This window comes from Haemaphysalis longicornis, unplaced genomic scaffold, assembly GCF_048455015.1.
Source record: "Haemaphysalis longicornis isolate Haplotype H1 unplaced genomic scaffold, Haemaphysalis longicornis Haplotype H1 scaffold_1, whole genome shotgun sequence".
NCBI lineage: Eukaryota > Metazoa > Arthropoda > Arachnida > Ixodida > Ixodidae > Haemaphysalis > Haemaphysalis longicornis.
The window spans coordinates 188,459,874-188,476,600 of record NW_027526203.1 but is presented as its reverse complement, the minus strand read 5'-3'; the positions used below and the strand labels follow the sequence as shown (position 1 = coordinate 188,476,600).

The following is a 16,727-nucleotide window of genomic DNA, read 5'->3' as shown; positions in this document are numbered from 1 at the left end:
TTTCTCTCAATTTTTTTGTTTCTTTTAAACGCTGGATTATATATGCGCTCGCACTTCGGTGTTCGTTTGGGAGGGGCTGTTCTGTCCTTGAGAAGATTCAAGGGCACATGCATCTCATTAAATCGTAAAATTACAATTTTATCTTAATTTCGGGGAAATAACAAACCTGAATTCTTATAAGTTATTGACAAACTTCTTGAACTCTGAATGTTGGTTGTCACTTCAAACGCTTTTTAGGGTCTTTTTAATATTTTAGCATAATTTATATCTTACAATAATTTTAGTTTAATGACGTTTGGATCATATAGCTGTCAGAATGCCGCAGTGCTCCGCCTGGAGTGATAATCCGGAAAATGGTACATGAATTTAGGTGTAGTTTTTAGGGCTTGTTCTCAGTGTAGGGTAATTGGCTATCGAGCCTTAAACCAAATGCTTACTCTGTATTACGAAACGAATTCCCAGTGGAGAGCATTATAAAGGTTGGATAATGGTAGGGCTACGCACGCCATCAGTGGGAGGCAGGTCAAGGCACTGAAGCCCACGGCGACTTGCAGCCATTTCCAGTTCTCGATGACGTAGGCAACTGCAGGCAGGCACACCGCAGCAAGGCCGAAGCCCAGGCAGAAGCCCACGTTCAGCGCCGTTCGGTAGCGTGCTTCCAGTATTTCTGCGACTGCGCAGAGGAGCAGGCAGCGTGCAGGTGTCGTAACCGGGGGGCACACACAGGGGCGAGTTATGACGGAGCGAGGAAACAGTGCTGTGAGGACTCCAAAGTATACAAAGGCCGCGTTTTCCGACAGAAACGGTCTTCGGCAAGGCTTTGTTCAGCTTAGAGAGGTTGTTCAGCTTCTGGGGATTGTATGACAGAATTATAATAAAAGGTGAAAACGTGCATGTATATCACTGAATTCTTTCAGAATGAAAATTTGAAAACTCCGACCTTCCGTTTTGCGCACGAGCTACGTTCACCTAGACTATGTGTTCGAACGCTGCGGCTTAAAGTAAGCCTGAAACGATTTGTAAATATGGGCGCAATACCTGACGAGCCTAAAGTGCTGGGTACGTGGCCTACACACTAATTTTCTTTTTTTTTTCGATTGAAATACCAAAAGGGCGTTTGAAAGAGCCGTCTTCTTAGCACCACCTCCCCGCCCATTTGGCGACGTAGGGTGTGCGCATTAACTAGTGAATATGGGGACCCATATTCAGAGCATTAATAGCATGTCTAATGTGCTTAAAAAGGCCATGAAGACGTAATGCAAGTTTGTTTTATTCGAAAGATTTCGTGTTATATAGTGCCGCAGCGCTTGCCCGGAAGAAAACGATGCTGTATTCACTGCGAAATGAATCAATTAAGCTCAAATTTTGATTCTCGAGCCAAAACGTGTGTCTCAATGACGTTTGCAGTGACATTATAAGAACAGGTCTTTCAGCTAAATTTAGTGTGGAGCGGAGACTTGCTTATTGTTAGTCAACCTAGATGGCGCCACCACACCGCGGCAAGCAGTATTCTGACTTTGGTTTGCTTGCGACTGTATTTAAACCTGGCTTGTTTTTCTTCAAGGAGAAAATAACCGTTTCGTGAAACATGGTGCTCTCTCGACAAATATGGTCGTGTAAGACACCGTCGCCTGCGTCAATCGGCCAGTGTCGCCTGAGACAACCCCAAATCCCGCAGTGCTGGACATCTAAACGAAGCGTAGTACGCGCAGTACCAACAGCAGTACGCATCGGTACTGACATATTTACGTGTGCTTTCATAAGTTCCAGTGTTAGTTCGACCATTCCTTTTGATATACAAAAAAATGTACCCTACATTTAAGCGCAGATAGCTCGTTCCGCCAGCTTGTAAGCTCTGCCTAATTTGCGTTCGCTTTTTCCAGCCTCCGCGAATCGCAGAGTTGGCTGGTATGACACCATAGGTTCTGTTGCGGGGAATGAGCTAGTGAGTCGTATGGCCATTCCTTTTTTTACTAATTATACAGCTTATTTGAGCGAAGTTTACGTTAAAAGGGGTGTCAGCATGATTCTTCTCTTGAATGAGTCAAACTTTCATTTTGTCTTCGTGGCCTCATTGAAGGGCGCGTGATGAAACCGAAAAAAGATGGACGCCATTCAGCCCTGCGAAAGTCCCTTTCCAGCGCAGCTGTTGTAAACTACTACACATGGGGATGGGGGAGGGTATTACATGTTCTTCGTTGTGTCGGCGGGCTTGTCGCTTGCACGCAGCTTCTTTGGCGGCAAAGGCTGTGTCCTGGCGCATGCCATCGGCCTATTGGGTGAAAACTGCTGGGTGCTGCCTCGCCAGACGCACGCGCTGACCCTCGAATGACGTCACCCCCCCCCTTTTAGAGAGCAGCCGCCACTTAACCTTAACCAGCACACATTGGGGGGGAGGGATACCCATTGTTCAGCGGCACCTTATCATTCATCATGCGGTTTCGGTCCTTTTTTTATGTTTTTTTTTCTTTACACGAATAGTTAGCTTATGCTGCACGCCTGATCAGCATGACGCATGCGCTCGGTGTCTTGAAGGAGAACTGCTGGGTCCTGGTTGGTATTTTTCCTTTGGGACACAAAATTTTTTTCCGACGAAGCAGAGGCTAACAGATTCGCTGTAAAGATCTATGGTAACCATCAAATTGGTGAAAATAAATATAATGAATGCTGAGACAGTATAAAAACACCCTGACAATCATCACGGCGTAACTGACGTAGTTGGTGTGCATGCAGCCCCGATTGGGGAGTAGTTTTTTTGCTTCTCCGGCCAACAATAGCCGAGACAAGCGTTTCCAATTACGCGAAATAGTCCTGTAAATGGCATGATGTAAACTGCACAATGCAGGTATACCAACAATTCGGCCCTTTCACTTCAGTGCCTCTTTAATTGAAACCACCCGGAGGGCTTCAATGTGCGCTGAAATGTCTTGTAATACAATGTGTTTTTTTTTTAATTTTCACGAGAAACACCGTCATGCAGCTATGAATGTATAACCATTTGAAACAGCAGCGCAGTTACTGGCGGGAAGTTTGAATACGGCTGTCATACCATTCGGTATGTACTATGGCGATCACACTAAGGGGGAACTCGGGAGCGTGTGGCGCGAGCTACTACGAGAACGTTCTAACGGTGCCGCGAAGAAACAGCGCGCATGCGCATTGTAGGGGCACGGAGAATGCCGAGCTCATCGCGCGCATTGCGTCATCAGGCGGCAGCACGTCTTCTGCTAGTTGCGTGCTGCCGGCGCTAAAGAAGTAGTCGATGTTCGGAGTGGCCGTCAACTGCAATAATAAATATAGCGGCGTTGATTAAAGCTTTTTTTCGCGCTACGGAACGCTTGATGCAGCAAAGCAAACAAAACGCGCATCGTCATCCTGTAACCGTGAAGTTCGCTAGCACGAGTGGTCACCCCGTGCTGGCGAACGCTTTTAACGCTCGACTGCCCTAATGATACGCGGCTCCAGCGCGCATAATCTGCAGGGGGTGTCGTCTTCCGAAGAACTTTAACCTCTGTAAGCATAATTACGGACAAAACATGGTCATTTTGAATGACATTTTAAACCGGTAAGGCTAGTCTCGGCTTTGCGGTTTTTCCGTGCCTCTTAATTTCTCGTGTATATTTGTGCTGCTACGAAATTTGGACACCACGGCGTTAGGGGCTTTATAAGGATACATAAATGAACATTGGATGAGCGAGAAACTCCCATCCCAGAGGAAACACGCCGACATTACATTGATAACAAAACCCGGTAAGCCACTAGCCCCAGCAAATCTGCGACCTATTTCTCTCACATCTTGTGTTGAGAAGTTATTGGAACACGTAGTACATAATCGCCTTTCCCCGTATATCGAAGATAAAGGGTATTTTCCAACAAATATGTATGGATTACTCCCCCCATCTCTCCACACAAGATATTTTGCTGCAACTTAAAGAAGAAATAATAAACAGGCTTTCCAATTCGCACAAAAGATGCATACTAGCTTTGGATATCAAAGAAGCCTTTGATAATGTTCACCACCAAGCCATTCTTCGTGGACTAGCATCAATTTACTATGGACAGAGGCTATATAACTCTGTTTCGGCCTTCCTGACAGGACGCACGGCAACCATCGGAATGTGCCACCTCCATTCAAGAACATTTAAAACAATACCAAAGGGCACTCCACACGGTTCGGTGACATCACCGCTTCTATTGAATATAGTAATGAAAGATATCCCTCGGATAGTGAATGACATCCCGCATCTACGGCATGCGCTTTACACGGACCACGTGAACCTTTCGAACACCACGGGATCAATGGGAGAGCAACAAGACGACCTACATTAAGCCATCGACAAGGCACACGAATACCCTCGAGCCCGAGGCCTCCAATGCGACCCAGAGAAGTCAGCTCTGCTTACTATGATATCTGGGAAAGCTACGCAGAGGTAGAAAAGCATCCCTGAGCCCGAGCTCACAATATAGGGCCAACCAGTTCCCAGTGTGCCTAATTTGCGTATTTTAGGACTTGTGATTCCCAAAAATGGCTCAGGAATGCATACAATTGGCCCTCTCAACCCCACTCTCAGCCAACTAATGCATCTCATACATCGGGTGTCGAATAGGAGGTTTGGCTTGCTGGAGTCGGATAACTGCGCATTATAGAAGCACTGCTCATCAGCAGGGTCGCACATGGCACGCCCTATCTTGACTTTAAAACAACGAAGGCCAGATTGAAAAATATAATTCAAGAAGCTTACAAGATCGCCTTAGGACTACCATGAAACATATCAACGAAAATGTTGCTCCAAGTGGGAATACATAATAGTTGGGAGGACATACAGGAAGCATAGCGCACCTCTCAGATTGAACGACTGAAGCTAACTCACACGGGATGGACGGGAAGAGAGCTAGGATTTGCGACGCCACTTATGCAAGGCCACAAGACCCGTGTTCTATGACAGATTGGACAGCACATTCAAATTCTACCAATACCAAGAAACGTGCACCCCGTTCATAGCAAAACACGCCTCATCGCTAGAGCTAAAGGCATGAATTCCAAGTATAGAACGAACACACAAACAAGACTCAGCGACGCAGCCATATATCCAAATCAACCAGTACAAGTCGCCTGCGTTGTTAACGCGGCCGGTCAGGAAATGACACCTATGACTGTACGCACAACCTCAACAGAAGCTACAGAGGAAGTTGCGAGTGCCCTGGCTGCCACGACCAGCAAAGATTTAATCACTATACTAACTGACTCGCAAACGGCATGTCGAAGTTATCAGCGGAGGCGCATCTATACACCAGCACTGACCATTCTAATTATCATTCCAGAGCTACCTGAGATGGAAACTCCGTCTTGGTTCCTGGGCATGGACCCATCGACGGTAATGAAGCGGCTAACACCGCTGCCCGCGCGTACATACACCGTGCCATTACCCGAGACGAAGTGTTCTCCGCTGACACCAAAACGGACTCACTTCTCCGGTATTCAGACGCCCTGGAGCATTATAGGCTTGGCAGAAGAAAATGCCCACCACTTCATCCTCGGTTAACCAGAGAAGAAGCCACCAGTCTTCGGCGATTGGAAACAAGTTCTTATCCCCACAGCACCCTCCTTTATTCCATCTACCCAACTCAGTATCCCTCCCTTTGCAATTTCTGTCCAACGCCCGGCACCCTGTACCACCAGTATGAGAGGGCCAACAAACTGGAAAGCTACCCCCTATCTCCCTCCCAACTTGTAAGCAGTGGATGGGTCGTCTGGTCGATCAGGACGTTCGACACCACCAAGAACTGGTAGAGAGGGCTTGGACGCCAAGTCGTAGCCTGGGTATCCCGGAATAACGATGCCATCCACCGAGCGAGTGGCCTGCGATCAGCACTTATGGTAAATAAATGTTTATTCTCCTCTTCCTACTCCCCTACTGCTTTATATGTATCACTGCATAATTAGCGTCATTGCAGGGTTGAGGTTCTTCGTTTGAGAAGCTTACTTTCCGGCAATGCTCAGGGCAACGGTGGGCTTCACTGCACAAGTTTCTATTTTAAGGCCCACCGCAGCATGCATTGTTAAATAACGCTGAAAAATGTGATAGCCTCCCGATATTACTTTTGTGGCAACACGCGTAACTTCGTCGCCTAGCGCCTAAGTGTACCGGGTGGCCGTGAAAGTAATATGCCGCGCAGTGAAGGTACCTTGAACGCCTCCCGCGCGATCATGACTCAGGAGTCCACTATTACTACCGAGAAAAGCTATCAGCTAAGAGAATTGCTTTTATCTTCCATTTATTGCGCATCACGTGAGTTACTGAATCTCACGCCAAATGACACTCCACTTGAGCCAGTGAGCTCAAGTGGAGTGTCCGTGACTTGAGCGTCAGGGACGCGTCGTTGCTTCCCAATAAATGGACGTAACACCACGCTGTTATTGGTAGATGGAGCGCTGGTTGAAGTTATTGCAATGCCTATTAGCATCACTGTTCCTCAGATTGGGGTTGCGGCTTGTTCTAGAGAACCTCACGGTTGCGGAATGACTATGTGTGCGCACAGAAAAGGAGCACAATTTGTTTTTGCTTTGCGGCATTAAGCGTTTTGTCTGCGCGAAAAAAAGCTTTAATCAGCGCCTATCCCCAGGACTGAGAACGTCGACTGCTTCTTTAGCACGGCAGCAGGCAAGTAGCAGACGACGCGCTGCCACCTGATGACCCGACGCGCGGGATGAGCTCGGTATTCTTCATGCCCCTACAATGCGCATGCGCGCTGTTTCCGCGCGGCACCGTTAGCATGGTCTTACAGTAGCTCGCGCCACGCGCTCCCGTGTTCCCGCTAAATGTGAGCGCCATAGTACAGGCGGCCACAAAATGAAATGGCCAAGACAGCAGGTGCGGGGAGACTATTGACGTGACATTTTCCGGCCCAGCCCCTGCTGTCGAATGATATAGCTGAGCGCTAAGCGTATCATTCAGCAATGAATGCATACCAGTTTTTCGATTTTGGCCACAGCGCATCGTATCTCTCGAACGTGGCAACCCGCGGCGCTTAGCGGCGCGTGCTGAGTGGGCGGCACGATTCTTCGCGGCAGCGGTTCAGCTTCGATATTATGCTTTCCGTGAACTTGTTTTTTGCCATTTTATTGGCTGTAAAGCAGATTGGCATTGCAGCAAGCTCACAAAGCAGCTTCATGTCGCGTGACTAAATCCTGGTCGGCTGTGATATGACAAACCGACAGTTGATATCGAGCACTGAAAAGAACTGCGGTAATTGATTCCCTTCATGAACTGACATTAATTATTTCGCGAGGCAGTTCCATCAGGATGATCAATTGTGTGCGAAGTGACGTTTGTTTTCAATAGATGTGTCATGGCTAGGAGTTGTAAAGGAATCACACACTCTTAGGCAAAAAGGACTAAAAGTTCGTCCTTTCGGGGACTACCGGCCTCTGCCACAATCATCAGTCCTTTTGGGGACTAACTGCGAGGGGACGAACGGTTAGTCCCCCACCCGGATGGTCCGTTCCGATACTCCCCCAGGACGAACTGCGTAGAGGCAGAAAAAAGAAAAAAACTCCGGCACCGGCAGGGATCGAACGCCTGACGGCCGGAAATGTACACAAGGAACCCGACGCGCTATCCGATGGACCATGCCGCTTTTTTTTTCTTTATTGCCTGCTTTGGCACATACAGAACACAGACATTCATTCACAGACAGCCGTCAACCTGACTTTGGTTGACGTCATGTGTTTAAAAGTCCCTTAGGTGTACCAACGATTCCATGTCTGCAAGACATTCGGGCGGATTCGACACATATTTTTGATTTTCCACATATTCTCTCATTGCCTCTCTAAAATACTGTCTCGCGCTTCGCGCATCGATGTCAGAGTACCTTGCGGCCATTCTTGCTTTCCAAATAGAGCTCAGACCAACAAGCATGATGAGGTCGTAAGGCATACCATCCTCGTTTTCAACAGGCAAGTACCGTATGCCTTGGGCATCCACAGGCAGATCCTTTTTCAGAGTTCGTTGGAGCACATCCCACAGGAACACAGCATCCCAACAATCGATGAATACATGCTTAATAGTTTCAGCTTTTTTGCATATGTTACAGTCAATTCCCCATGGAACGAACAAGTCTTTTTCTGCCATCCACGTCTTAACAGAGAGGGTTCCAGTATGCAGTTTGAAGAAAAAAGTCTTTACGCTAGGGGGTACCTGCATACGCTTAACCCTTTTAAGCACATCTTTACCCCTACCTACTCTATAAATCAACCGGTACATTGGTTCAGGGAGGACTACATCACACGTCTTTATACAACTTTTTCCTATTTACTTGACACAAGTATTCCCAAGAAAATCGAACAGCCAAGAAACGGCATGACAGTACAACTTCTCTCATAAAACCATGCAGGCCGCCAGGTATAACATTGGACGTGACTATAATATCCGGTAACGCTCTACCCAAGCGCAATTGACAGATAGTTCTTAACGTTGGGTCCTTAACATCGCGGAGAAACAAGAAACGGTTTACAATTTGACGTACAAACAAGTGTGCTAGTCCAAAACCTCCGTCCCTGACCCTACGAAACAGGTTTGTCCGGCTTGTCCGTTCCCAGTTTGACCCCCATATAAACACAGCGAATACACGATGCAGTCTTTGAACTAGAGCACTGCACGGGCCTGATTTTAAGGCCCGAGCCCGGCCCGAGCCCGCGTTGTGAAGCCCGAGCCCGACCCGGGCCCGTAACGCCAAGCCCGGGCCCGGCCCGGGCCCGGGCATTCATAAGTGAGCCTAGCCCGGGCCCGGCCCGGGCCCATCATCTCAAGCCCAGGCCCGGCCCGGGCCCGTCGTCTCAAGCCCAGGCCCAGCCCGGGCCCGTCGTCTCAAGCCCACGCCCAGCCCGGGCACGGTCTTTTTTCTAGCCTACAGAGGGCCCGCATGTATGTGACCAGGCCTGGTTTTAGACGTTGAAGAAAATTAGTTTATTATATTTGGTCGAGTATCTTCGTAGCGGGAAATCAGACGGAGCATCTAGTCTGTACAAGCACGCCCTGAATTGTAACGCAAAAAAAAGGGTTGAAAAGTACACGTAGTTTAGCTCACACCGTCTGCAGTTCACGCCACATGGGCGTAATAATAGCTCGTATTCTTACACGAGAGACACCATCACCTTTGATGGCCAGACTCTTGGCAACTTCATGTGGTTGTTTCGGTCACAAGTTGGTATTATTGAAATTTCTTGCTCTCCATTTGAATCCACGCGTATGTGCGTGCGTTGAAATATTTTCCCTGGAGTGGTTGTTAAGAGGTGGTGCTTCTCTAGCACGCGAGTTTGATTTCCAGCCACGGCAGCCGCATTAAGATTCGTTCGACATCTAAAACACACGTACATAGACATAGGTGCACAGCTTTAGGGTGGCTTAATTAATTCCTTCCCCTCTAGGGCATTCCTTGTAACCGTATCTTTGATATGTTATACACCAAAATATAAAATCTTGATGCAGCACATGAAATGTCATTAAAGTTACAGTATAGTGACTATCAGCCCTAGCAAAACACGTTTTCAAAACAATGTGTACAACTAACACCAAGAAGCGCATAAAAGTATACTCAGAATATTCAATTTTATGCTCTTTTCTACACTTCACGTCGGAACTATTAACGGCCGGGCCTATGAATTCAAGCCCGAGCCCGGCCCGGGCCCGTGGCGTCGAGCCCGAGTCCGGCCCGGGCCCGCGGCACTGAGCCCGAGCCCAGCCCGGGCCCGAGGCACTGAGCCCGGGCCCGGCCCGGGCCCGCTGATAATCGACTTCGGGCGGCCCGGCCCGGCCCGCGGGCCGGGTCGGGCCCGGGCTTTCGGGCCGGCTCGGCCCCGTGCAGTGCTCTACTTTGAACATTTGCTCGGGAACAGTGAAGAACCTGAAGGACATACCAGCTTACAAAAAATAAGTTGCACACAGTCGTTCTTGAAAATATTGATAAGCTCCACCCTTTCCACTTTTCTGCCCTTTCTTTCATTACTTCGGCTTCCTTCCTCCAATACGGATCGCTGTCTTTATAAAATTCCAAAGGCACACCTAAGTACTTTGCCGGTGTGCTGACCCAATTCATGTTAGCGAAGATGCTAGGGGTTGATGGCCAATTTCCATGCCAGAACCCCAGGCATTTTTTCCAGTTTACGGCACTCCCATTCGCCGCACAGGATCGTTTGACGATTTCCACTACCGCATTGATGCTTTCGACATCTGAACAAAAAACAGCAATATCGTCCGCATAAGCTAAGAGTTTAACTTCTGCCCCATGCAGCCGAAATCCGTGTACGCTGTCGCTGCGTATAATACTTAAAGTGATTCAATGTATAAACAAAAAAGTAACGGGCTAAGTGGGCATCCCTGGCGTACAGAGCGCTGTACTTCTATGCTTTCTCCCACAGCCTTATTTACTATTAACCGCGTCTTGCAACACCTGTACGTCATGGCCACACCTTCCCGAATAACAGAGCCAACATTCACATAGTCTAAAATGCACAGCAATATTTCATGGGGAACTCTGTCGAATGCTTTTTCTAAGTCTAGTTGAAGCATCGCTACGTTGGTTCCTGTTGCATCGCAGCATTCCAACACACAACGGGCTGTGTGGATATTCGTGGAGATTGTGCGTCCCCTAATACCACACGTTTGGTGTGGTCCCACAAGTTCTGTCATTACTGTTTGGAGCCTCTAAGCTAGTATCTTCATGAATATTTTATAGTCAACATTGGTTAAACTGATTGGCCTATATGATGTGGACTGACGCAGCATTGCGGGGTCCTCGGTTTTAGGAATAAGAACTGTGTGTGAAACGGTAAAAGACGTTGGCACAACATTAATATCGTAAGCCTCATTATACACATCTGTCAAAATTGGCGCTAATTCATTTCTTAAGGCCTTGTAAAAGGCTGCACTGAGGCCGTCAGGCCCAGGTGACTTTCCAGGGTTGAGATCTTTAATTGCATTCGTAACCTCCTCTATTGAAATTGGGAGTCCGCCGCGTGGTAGCCGCGGCAGATAATATTCAAGTGTACAGCGTCTAGTTCTGTTCATAACGCAACAGATCCATTGCAACTAGTGCCCGAATTTCTATCTGTGCAAGCGAACGTGACCGCGTTTCGCGCCTTGCGCTTAGCGCTTTGCTAGGTTTAGGGACTATTGCTCAGTTCGATTCGAAGTAGAGCCTCACAACCATAGTTTTTCTCGTAAATAACAATCAACTCGTCGTCGCCTAGTTGTGATAGGTAGCCGGGCGATCGGACGACTAATTTGTTTCCGCACAAATTAGCGCAAGCTAAGTACTTTCTTGGTGTTCGATACATATGTTAAGTGCTCTATGTAACGTATGTGAACGGTGTCGTCTGTGTGAGTGTCAGAATAAGGAAACATGCCATATTTTCCTGCATCGGCGAAAGCGAATTCGGTGTTGCTTAGCCTGAATTCTTAAAATTCGCGTCGCTAGACGATTGCGACTGGGAAATGCAAGTGGTTTTTACAGCAGTTGCAGCATTGATATAGCTTTGGTGCCCAAGGAAATTATGTACCGAGTGTAAAACATAACTTCGAGACGCCTACCTGTAGCGAGCATTTTTGTTTTGCAGTTGTCATCAGCAACATGCGTTTTTTCTCGTCTGTTAAACATATACATATTCATTACGCTCAGGAATCTACTTTTGCTATTGTCACTAATTTTTGCGTTACTGTTAAGGCGCTTGAAAGCTTTCATTGGCCGTTATTACCTCGCACGAATCGTATGCAACACAGCGTATCAACATAACCTCGCCGAGAAGCGTATGGCAATCGCCCTTCGCCGCTCCTTGCCATTACCCGCCGCTCTTAACATCAATATTTTCTCGCGTGGCACCATCTAAAGCACCCAGTGATTGCAATGGCTTGTGTTTTGTAAATATAAAACTGTTCGCAGACATATGCGCGAAAGGGCAACGACGACGCCATTACGGGATTAACGACGCAGCAAAAAGACTAACTGCATGAGTTTCGTCTTCCCATTACTCCTTATAGATCGGCGGGGACGAACAGTTAGTCCGCATTTATGCACACGGCACGTACTCTGCCGCAGATACTCCCCTTGAAGATGAACGGTCGCCCGCGATGACTAACGGCTGTATTTTAGTCCCTATTTTAGTCCTTTTTGCCTAAGAGTGTATGATTTCTGGACTGGCGCGCAGCGTTTTCCATTCCTCTCCGACTGCCTGCAGCCGTGACTCTTCGGTGGAGTGGCAACAATCATAACGTTCGAGAACTATCTCCACATGGTCACGCCATACGAGGTACTTGTTTTTATATCATTTTATTGTTGTTTGTATAGGTTTTATGCGCCGACGCAACGCAGGCGATGAGGCGTGCCGTAGTGGAGGGCTCCGGATTCATTTTGATTTATTTATCATTTTACCATTTTACTTATTTTTATATCATTTTTAAGAGAAGCGACTCATTGCGTGTTCATTGCAGTTTACTTTAAAATCCCGGATATTGAGTAGGTTTTTTTAAAGCGAAATAGCTATCACCATTGTTTTTAGAGCATGATATCAGCTGCCTGTTCTTTAAGCAAAGCGAAGTGTTTAATCATGCGTGAATATTCCTCGTATACATCCCAACGCCAATTTACTTCGCAATTAATATAACGACGATAAAGCAGAGCGCCTGACGAACGTGATATCGTGAAGCTAATCGGGGTCAAGAATTGCGCTGCCAAGAATCCGCGACCAAAAACCGCGCCGCTCGCTCGGCGCACCACGAAGTGCACTGCCAGGTGCCACATGCAAGTGCAACCAGGCTCTGAAACCGAAATCCAGAAAATTGACATGCATTAGCTTGCGAAGGATACGCATGCGCACTCAGCTATTCTGACAGCCGGCGCCAGAAGTTTTCCTGTCCCGCCCACTTGATCCGCTTTATTTTGTACTTACAACAACAGGAAAATGAATGCCCAAGTTTGTTGCACTTCAAGCGGATCGACTACTGTTACCCAGAATTCGTACGCCAGACTGCCAATTGGGCACACTATGCAAAAAAAAAAGTTCATTACTGTAAGAGCGTCCGCTGAAACCAAAGGCGCGCGTTAATTCTATACCGCACTTACCGACAGAGGAGGCCCTGTTTCTGATGGCGGCGCGAAACAAAAGCCCCTGTGTTTCTTCATTTCAGCACGTATCTCACGTGGTTTAATTCATCCCGTAGCCCTTGTCCATGGCCCGCCTGACTGCCCACGTATACCTTTCATGCGTTAAACCCCACGAATTTCTTCAAAAGTGACAGCATGTTACTCCGCTGAACTTATAACCTCTGCGACATAATGCGAGGCGAGGCATAGAACCTCACATGAGGAATCACCTCAAAATTAACCTTTCCTTTTGAATGGTTCTCCTAGAACACTATTGGTGAAATGTTTGTCGCTTGTTTTTTTTTCTGTTTTGCGGATAGAGCTCCACATTTAAAAAACTGACTTAAGATGGGTAGAGAATAACTTCTTTAGCGTTGCCTGCTCCGTATTGCTTACAGATAGTTGCAGATGTTGTTTGGATGCCAGCGACGCACACGGATGTGAAGAACCGTAGGGCCAGGAACCACTCTACAGACGGCGACGCGGCTGAAACCGAGGAGAACACGGCCGTGCCCAAGAACGTGGCCACTAAAGTTGGACGTCGCCCAAACCTGGAAATATAGTGTGCGATAAGGAACTATTTACCATGCAGCAAAACAATATTCACGCCGTGTACAGGGATACGAGCATTTGGGCCTTTTCTGAACGACACCTTCAGACATCGATGTAGTGTAGAAACTGCACTAAAGTCCTAGCCATCCAACAGTGTGCTTGCGGGTACCTTGGGCCATAGTGAGTGTTGAAAGACATAGGTTTCCGTATAATTGTCGCGGTGCATTAATAATTACTGCCTTTCATCAGCGGTCTCCCATCAGAACTCTAGCATAAATACCCTCGGATCGAAAAGTAAGCTGAACATTTTAAGCAGACTTTTATTCACACAAGATATATATATTTTTACTGTGGTCTTTGCGAAAGTGTGATTAATAGAATTAGGAGTTCGCGTAGAGCGCTTACAGCAGTCGTCGCCATTGGCTTTTTTTGCAAGCCAGGAGCAATTTTCCGTACATTTAAGTTCATGACGTTCTAAAGGCTGCCAAGTAACAGGAAAGATGTCCAACACTAGAAACTGTCGAAAATGGTTTCTCCTTGACTACATCACGTGAGTTTTTTAGGACTTTTTAGAGTTCAGAATAAAATGAAATCATTAAATGTAGCATAGTTACCAAATCTCGGCACAATGTCGCCACCTTATTCGTGGAGCCCGCAATTTCACTGACACATGAAAGTTTATTCTTTGCATATGGTTTCCAAAATAATGTGTTTGCCATTATAGCAATGCCTTCCATCAGGCTAGCTATGCCCGGGACAAACCAAAATAGTTGCACTGAGTAGCGTGGCTCCTCCTCCAAAAGGATGGGAAAGGTCGCACTTCAAAGCGATGGTTGAAAATGCATAGAAGTCGGTGAAAGTATATTAGTCAACCTGTAAAATTAAAAATTTGTAGTCTATATTGCTACTTATTCCACATATGCATGCAACGCGTTACTGGGCCCAGTATTTAATGTCCTAAGTTTTATCGCTGTCCACTGGACATGGTGTAGGTCTATCAGGAGTGGGATCTAAAAGACGCCACAGAAGCATCTCCTTATCCGACACGTTCAGTCTATGCGAATATATACTTTCGATCTAGATATTTGAGGGAGGAGGTCAGAGGAAGCCGTACGTCACAAAATTTAGGAATAAGGGAACTCGAGGACACTGTCCTAAAATACTTTTGCTACTCCTACCCGAATTTACAACTTTACGGCTTTGCTTTACGAAATAACTTTATTCACTAATTCAGAAGAAGTTTGCACGGCCATATATTACACTATAGCCATTTAACGATTCCAACAGCGAGAAATGTGCCAGAGGAAGTACGGAACAGCTATTTGGTGGCAGCGGTCAATTTAGAGACCGATGTTGGCATCTGTTTCGGTCTGGGCACCCTTTTAGCCAAAAGGTTCTGAACACACGCAGCAGCGCCGCGAGGTTACAATCCATCAGTTCGTGTTCCGGTCGTTTCGAGATATCCCCAACGGGATCCAAAAATTTCTCTTAGGTAGAATGCGGAGAAATTCTGCCGCCGCCTTTTCTATATTCGGAATTCTGTTTATGTGTAGTAGTAATATACACAACGCATGAAAAATGCCCACTACCGCAGCAATGCTGGTACCTAAGGGTCGAAATTAGTGTAGAAATGTTGATGTCAAGGGCTTCATAATAAACTTGAAGGATAAGGTAAACAGATAGTCAGAGAAGCGCTGAAGAAAGGGCCTTTGCAACAAGGACGAATTGGAAGAACGGAATAACACGAGCGCTGATCTGATGATGATGATCGATGATTGCTGTTGGTTTCCCTTTTGAAGCGGGGTGATGACATGTTATCTTACCAAAAAGGACTAATATAAGCATGTTTTACATTCTTGGTTTAATACTAGCGCTGCTTAGGGCAGGCACTAAAGCTTATTGGCACGAAATACTTTTTTTCCCTGTTACAGGTGGTAACTGTCCTAGGCAATATTCCTCTCTCTGCTTTTCGTCCACCAGTATTCTAATGTTCTTTTCGTGCCCTCGACAGTCTTGAAGTTAACTTCCTCTGTGATACCCTTAAATCCTAGGGCTTCTGGTAGCCCAATATTCCCTTCATGTAGATTTGGATGCATACCCTCACATTCTAACACTATGTGCCGCATAGTTTCTGTTTTTTTTTCCGCAGACCACGCATATCCCATCATTTTGTGAATACTTCCCCACAAAACTCTTAGTTCGCAGGCAACCTGCTCTAGCCTGAAAAAGCAAACACTGCCCTGGGAATTATCGTAGAAATTTTCCTTTCTGATGTTCAATTTCTCAGCCCTGTACTTCTCTAACGACGTTTTAGCTTCCATTTTTTCCCTCCATTTACTCGTTTCAATCTGCCTTGCTTCTTTTTTGGTTACCTTGGCTTTTTTGGAATCTCCACTGCTCTTTCCGCATTTCATCGTTAGCCTTCTAGACTTTCTTAACCACTGCGTGTCCACGCTTTCAGATCAGCGCTCGTGTTATTCCGTTCTTTAGGCTAAACCCTTAGCTGTCCACCTTCATTGATCCATTGCCCTAAACTTCATCTCAAAACATACTTTACTCTGAGATTCTCTAACTTCAAACGACGCCCAGCCCATATCTCCCTGAACTGCTTCGTTCGTTGTTTTTCCTTGCGCGCCTAAGGCCAAACGTCCTACCGTTCTCTGGTTTACTTCAAGACCTGATAGAACATCTGATTTTAAGCAGAGTACAGCATTCGCAAACGTGAGACCCGGAACGATTACTCCTTTCCACATTCCTCTTACTACTTCATATTTGTTATACCCCCAAAGAGCTCTATGCTTCATTATAGCTGCGTTTCGCTTTCCCTTAACCTTAAGTTGCTGCTTGTGAATTCTTAAGTAGTTATTCCCTTCGTTTACCCACACTCACAAATATTTATATTCCTTCACTCTAGGTAATTCGCCTTGCTGGATTGACACTACGTCATTGGTAGCGTCATTGAAAACCATTATTCCTGATTTTTGTGTACTGAAATTTAACCCGAGGTCGGTGGCTTCGTGGCCGCTAATATTTATTAG

General features: G+C 46.6%; 1 protein-coding gene across 2 annotated transcripts in view; it reads right to left on the bottom strand.

Annotated features, from left to right (window-relative positions):
* Nucleotides 1–16,727, bottom strand: part of LOC144167644 (organic cation transporter protein-like) — a 149,983-nt gene that overhangs the window by 42,314 nt on the left and 90,942 nt on the right. For both annotated transcript variants that reach the window (XM_077696836.1, XM_077696844.1), the window contains exons 4-5: nt 13,534–13,688; nt 505–673 (exon numbers count right to left, since the gene is read on the bottom strand). In XM_077696836.1, the coding sequence (XP_077552962.1) occupies nt 505–673; nt 13,534–13,688 (324 nt within the window). The remainder of the gene's footprint in view (nt 1–504; nt 674–13,533; nt 13,689–16,727) is intronic.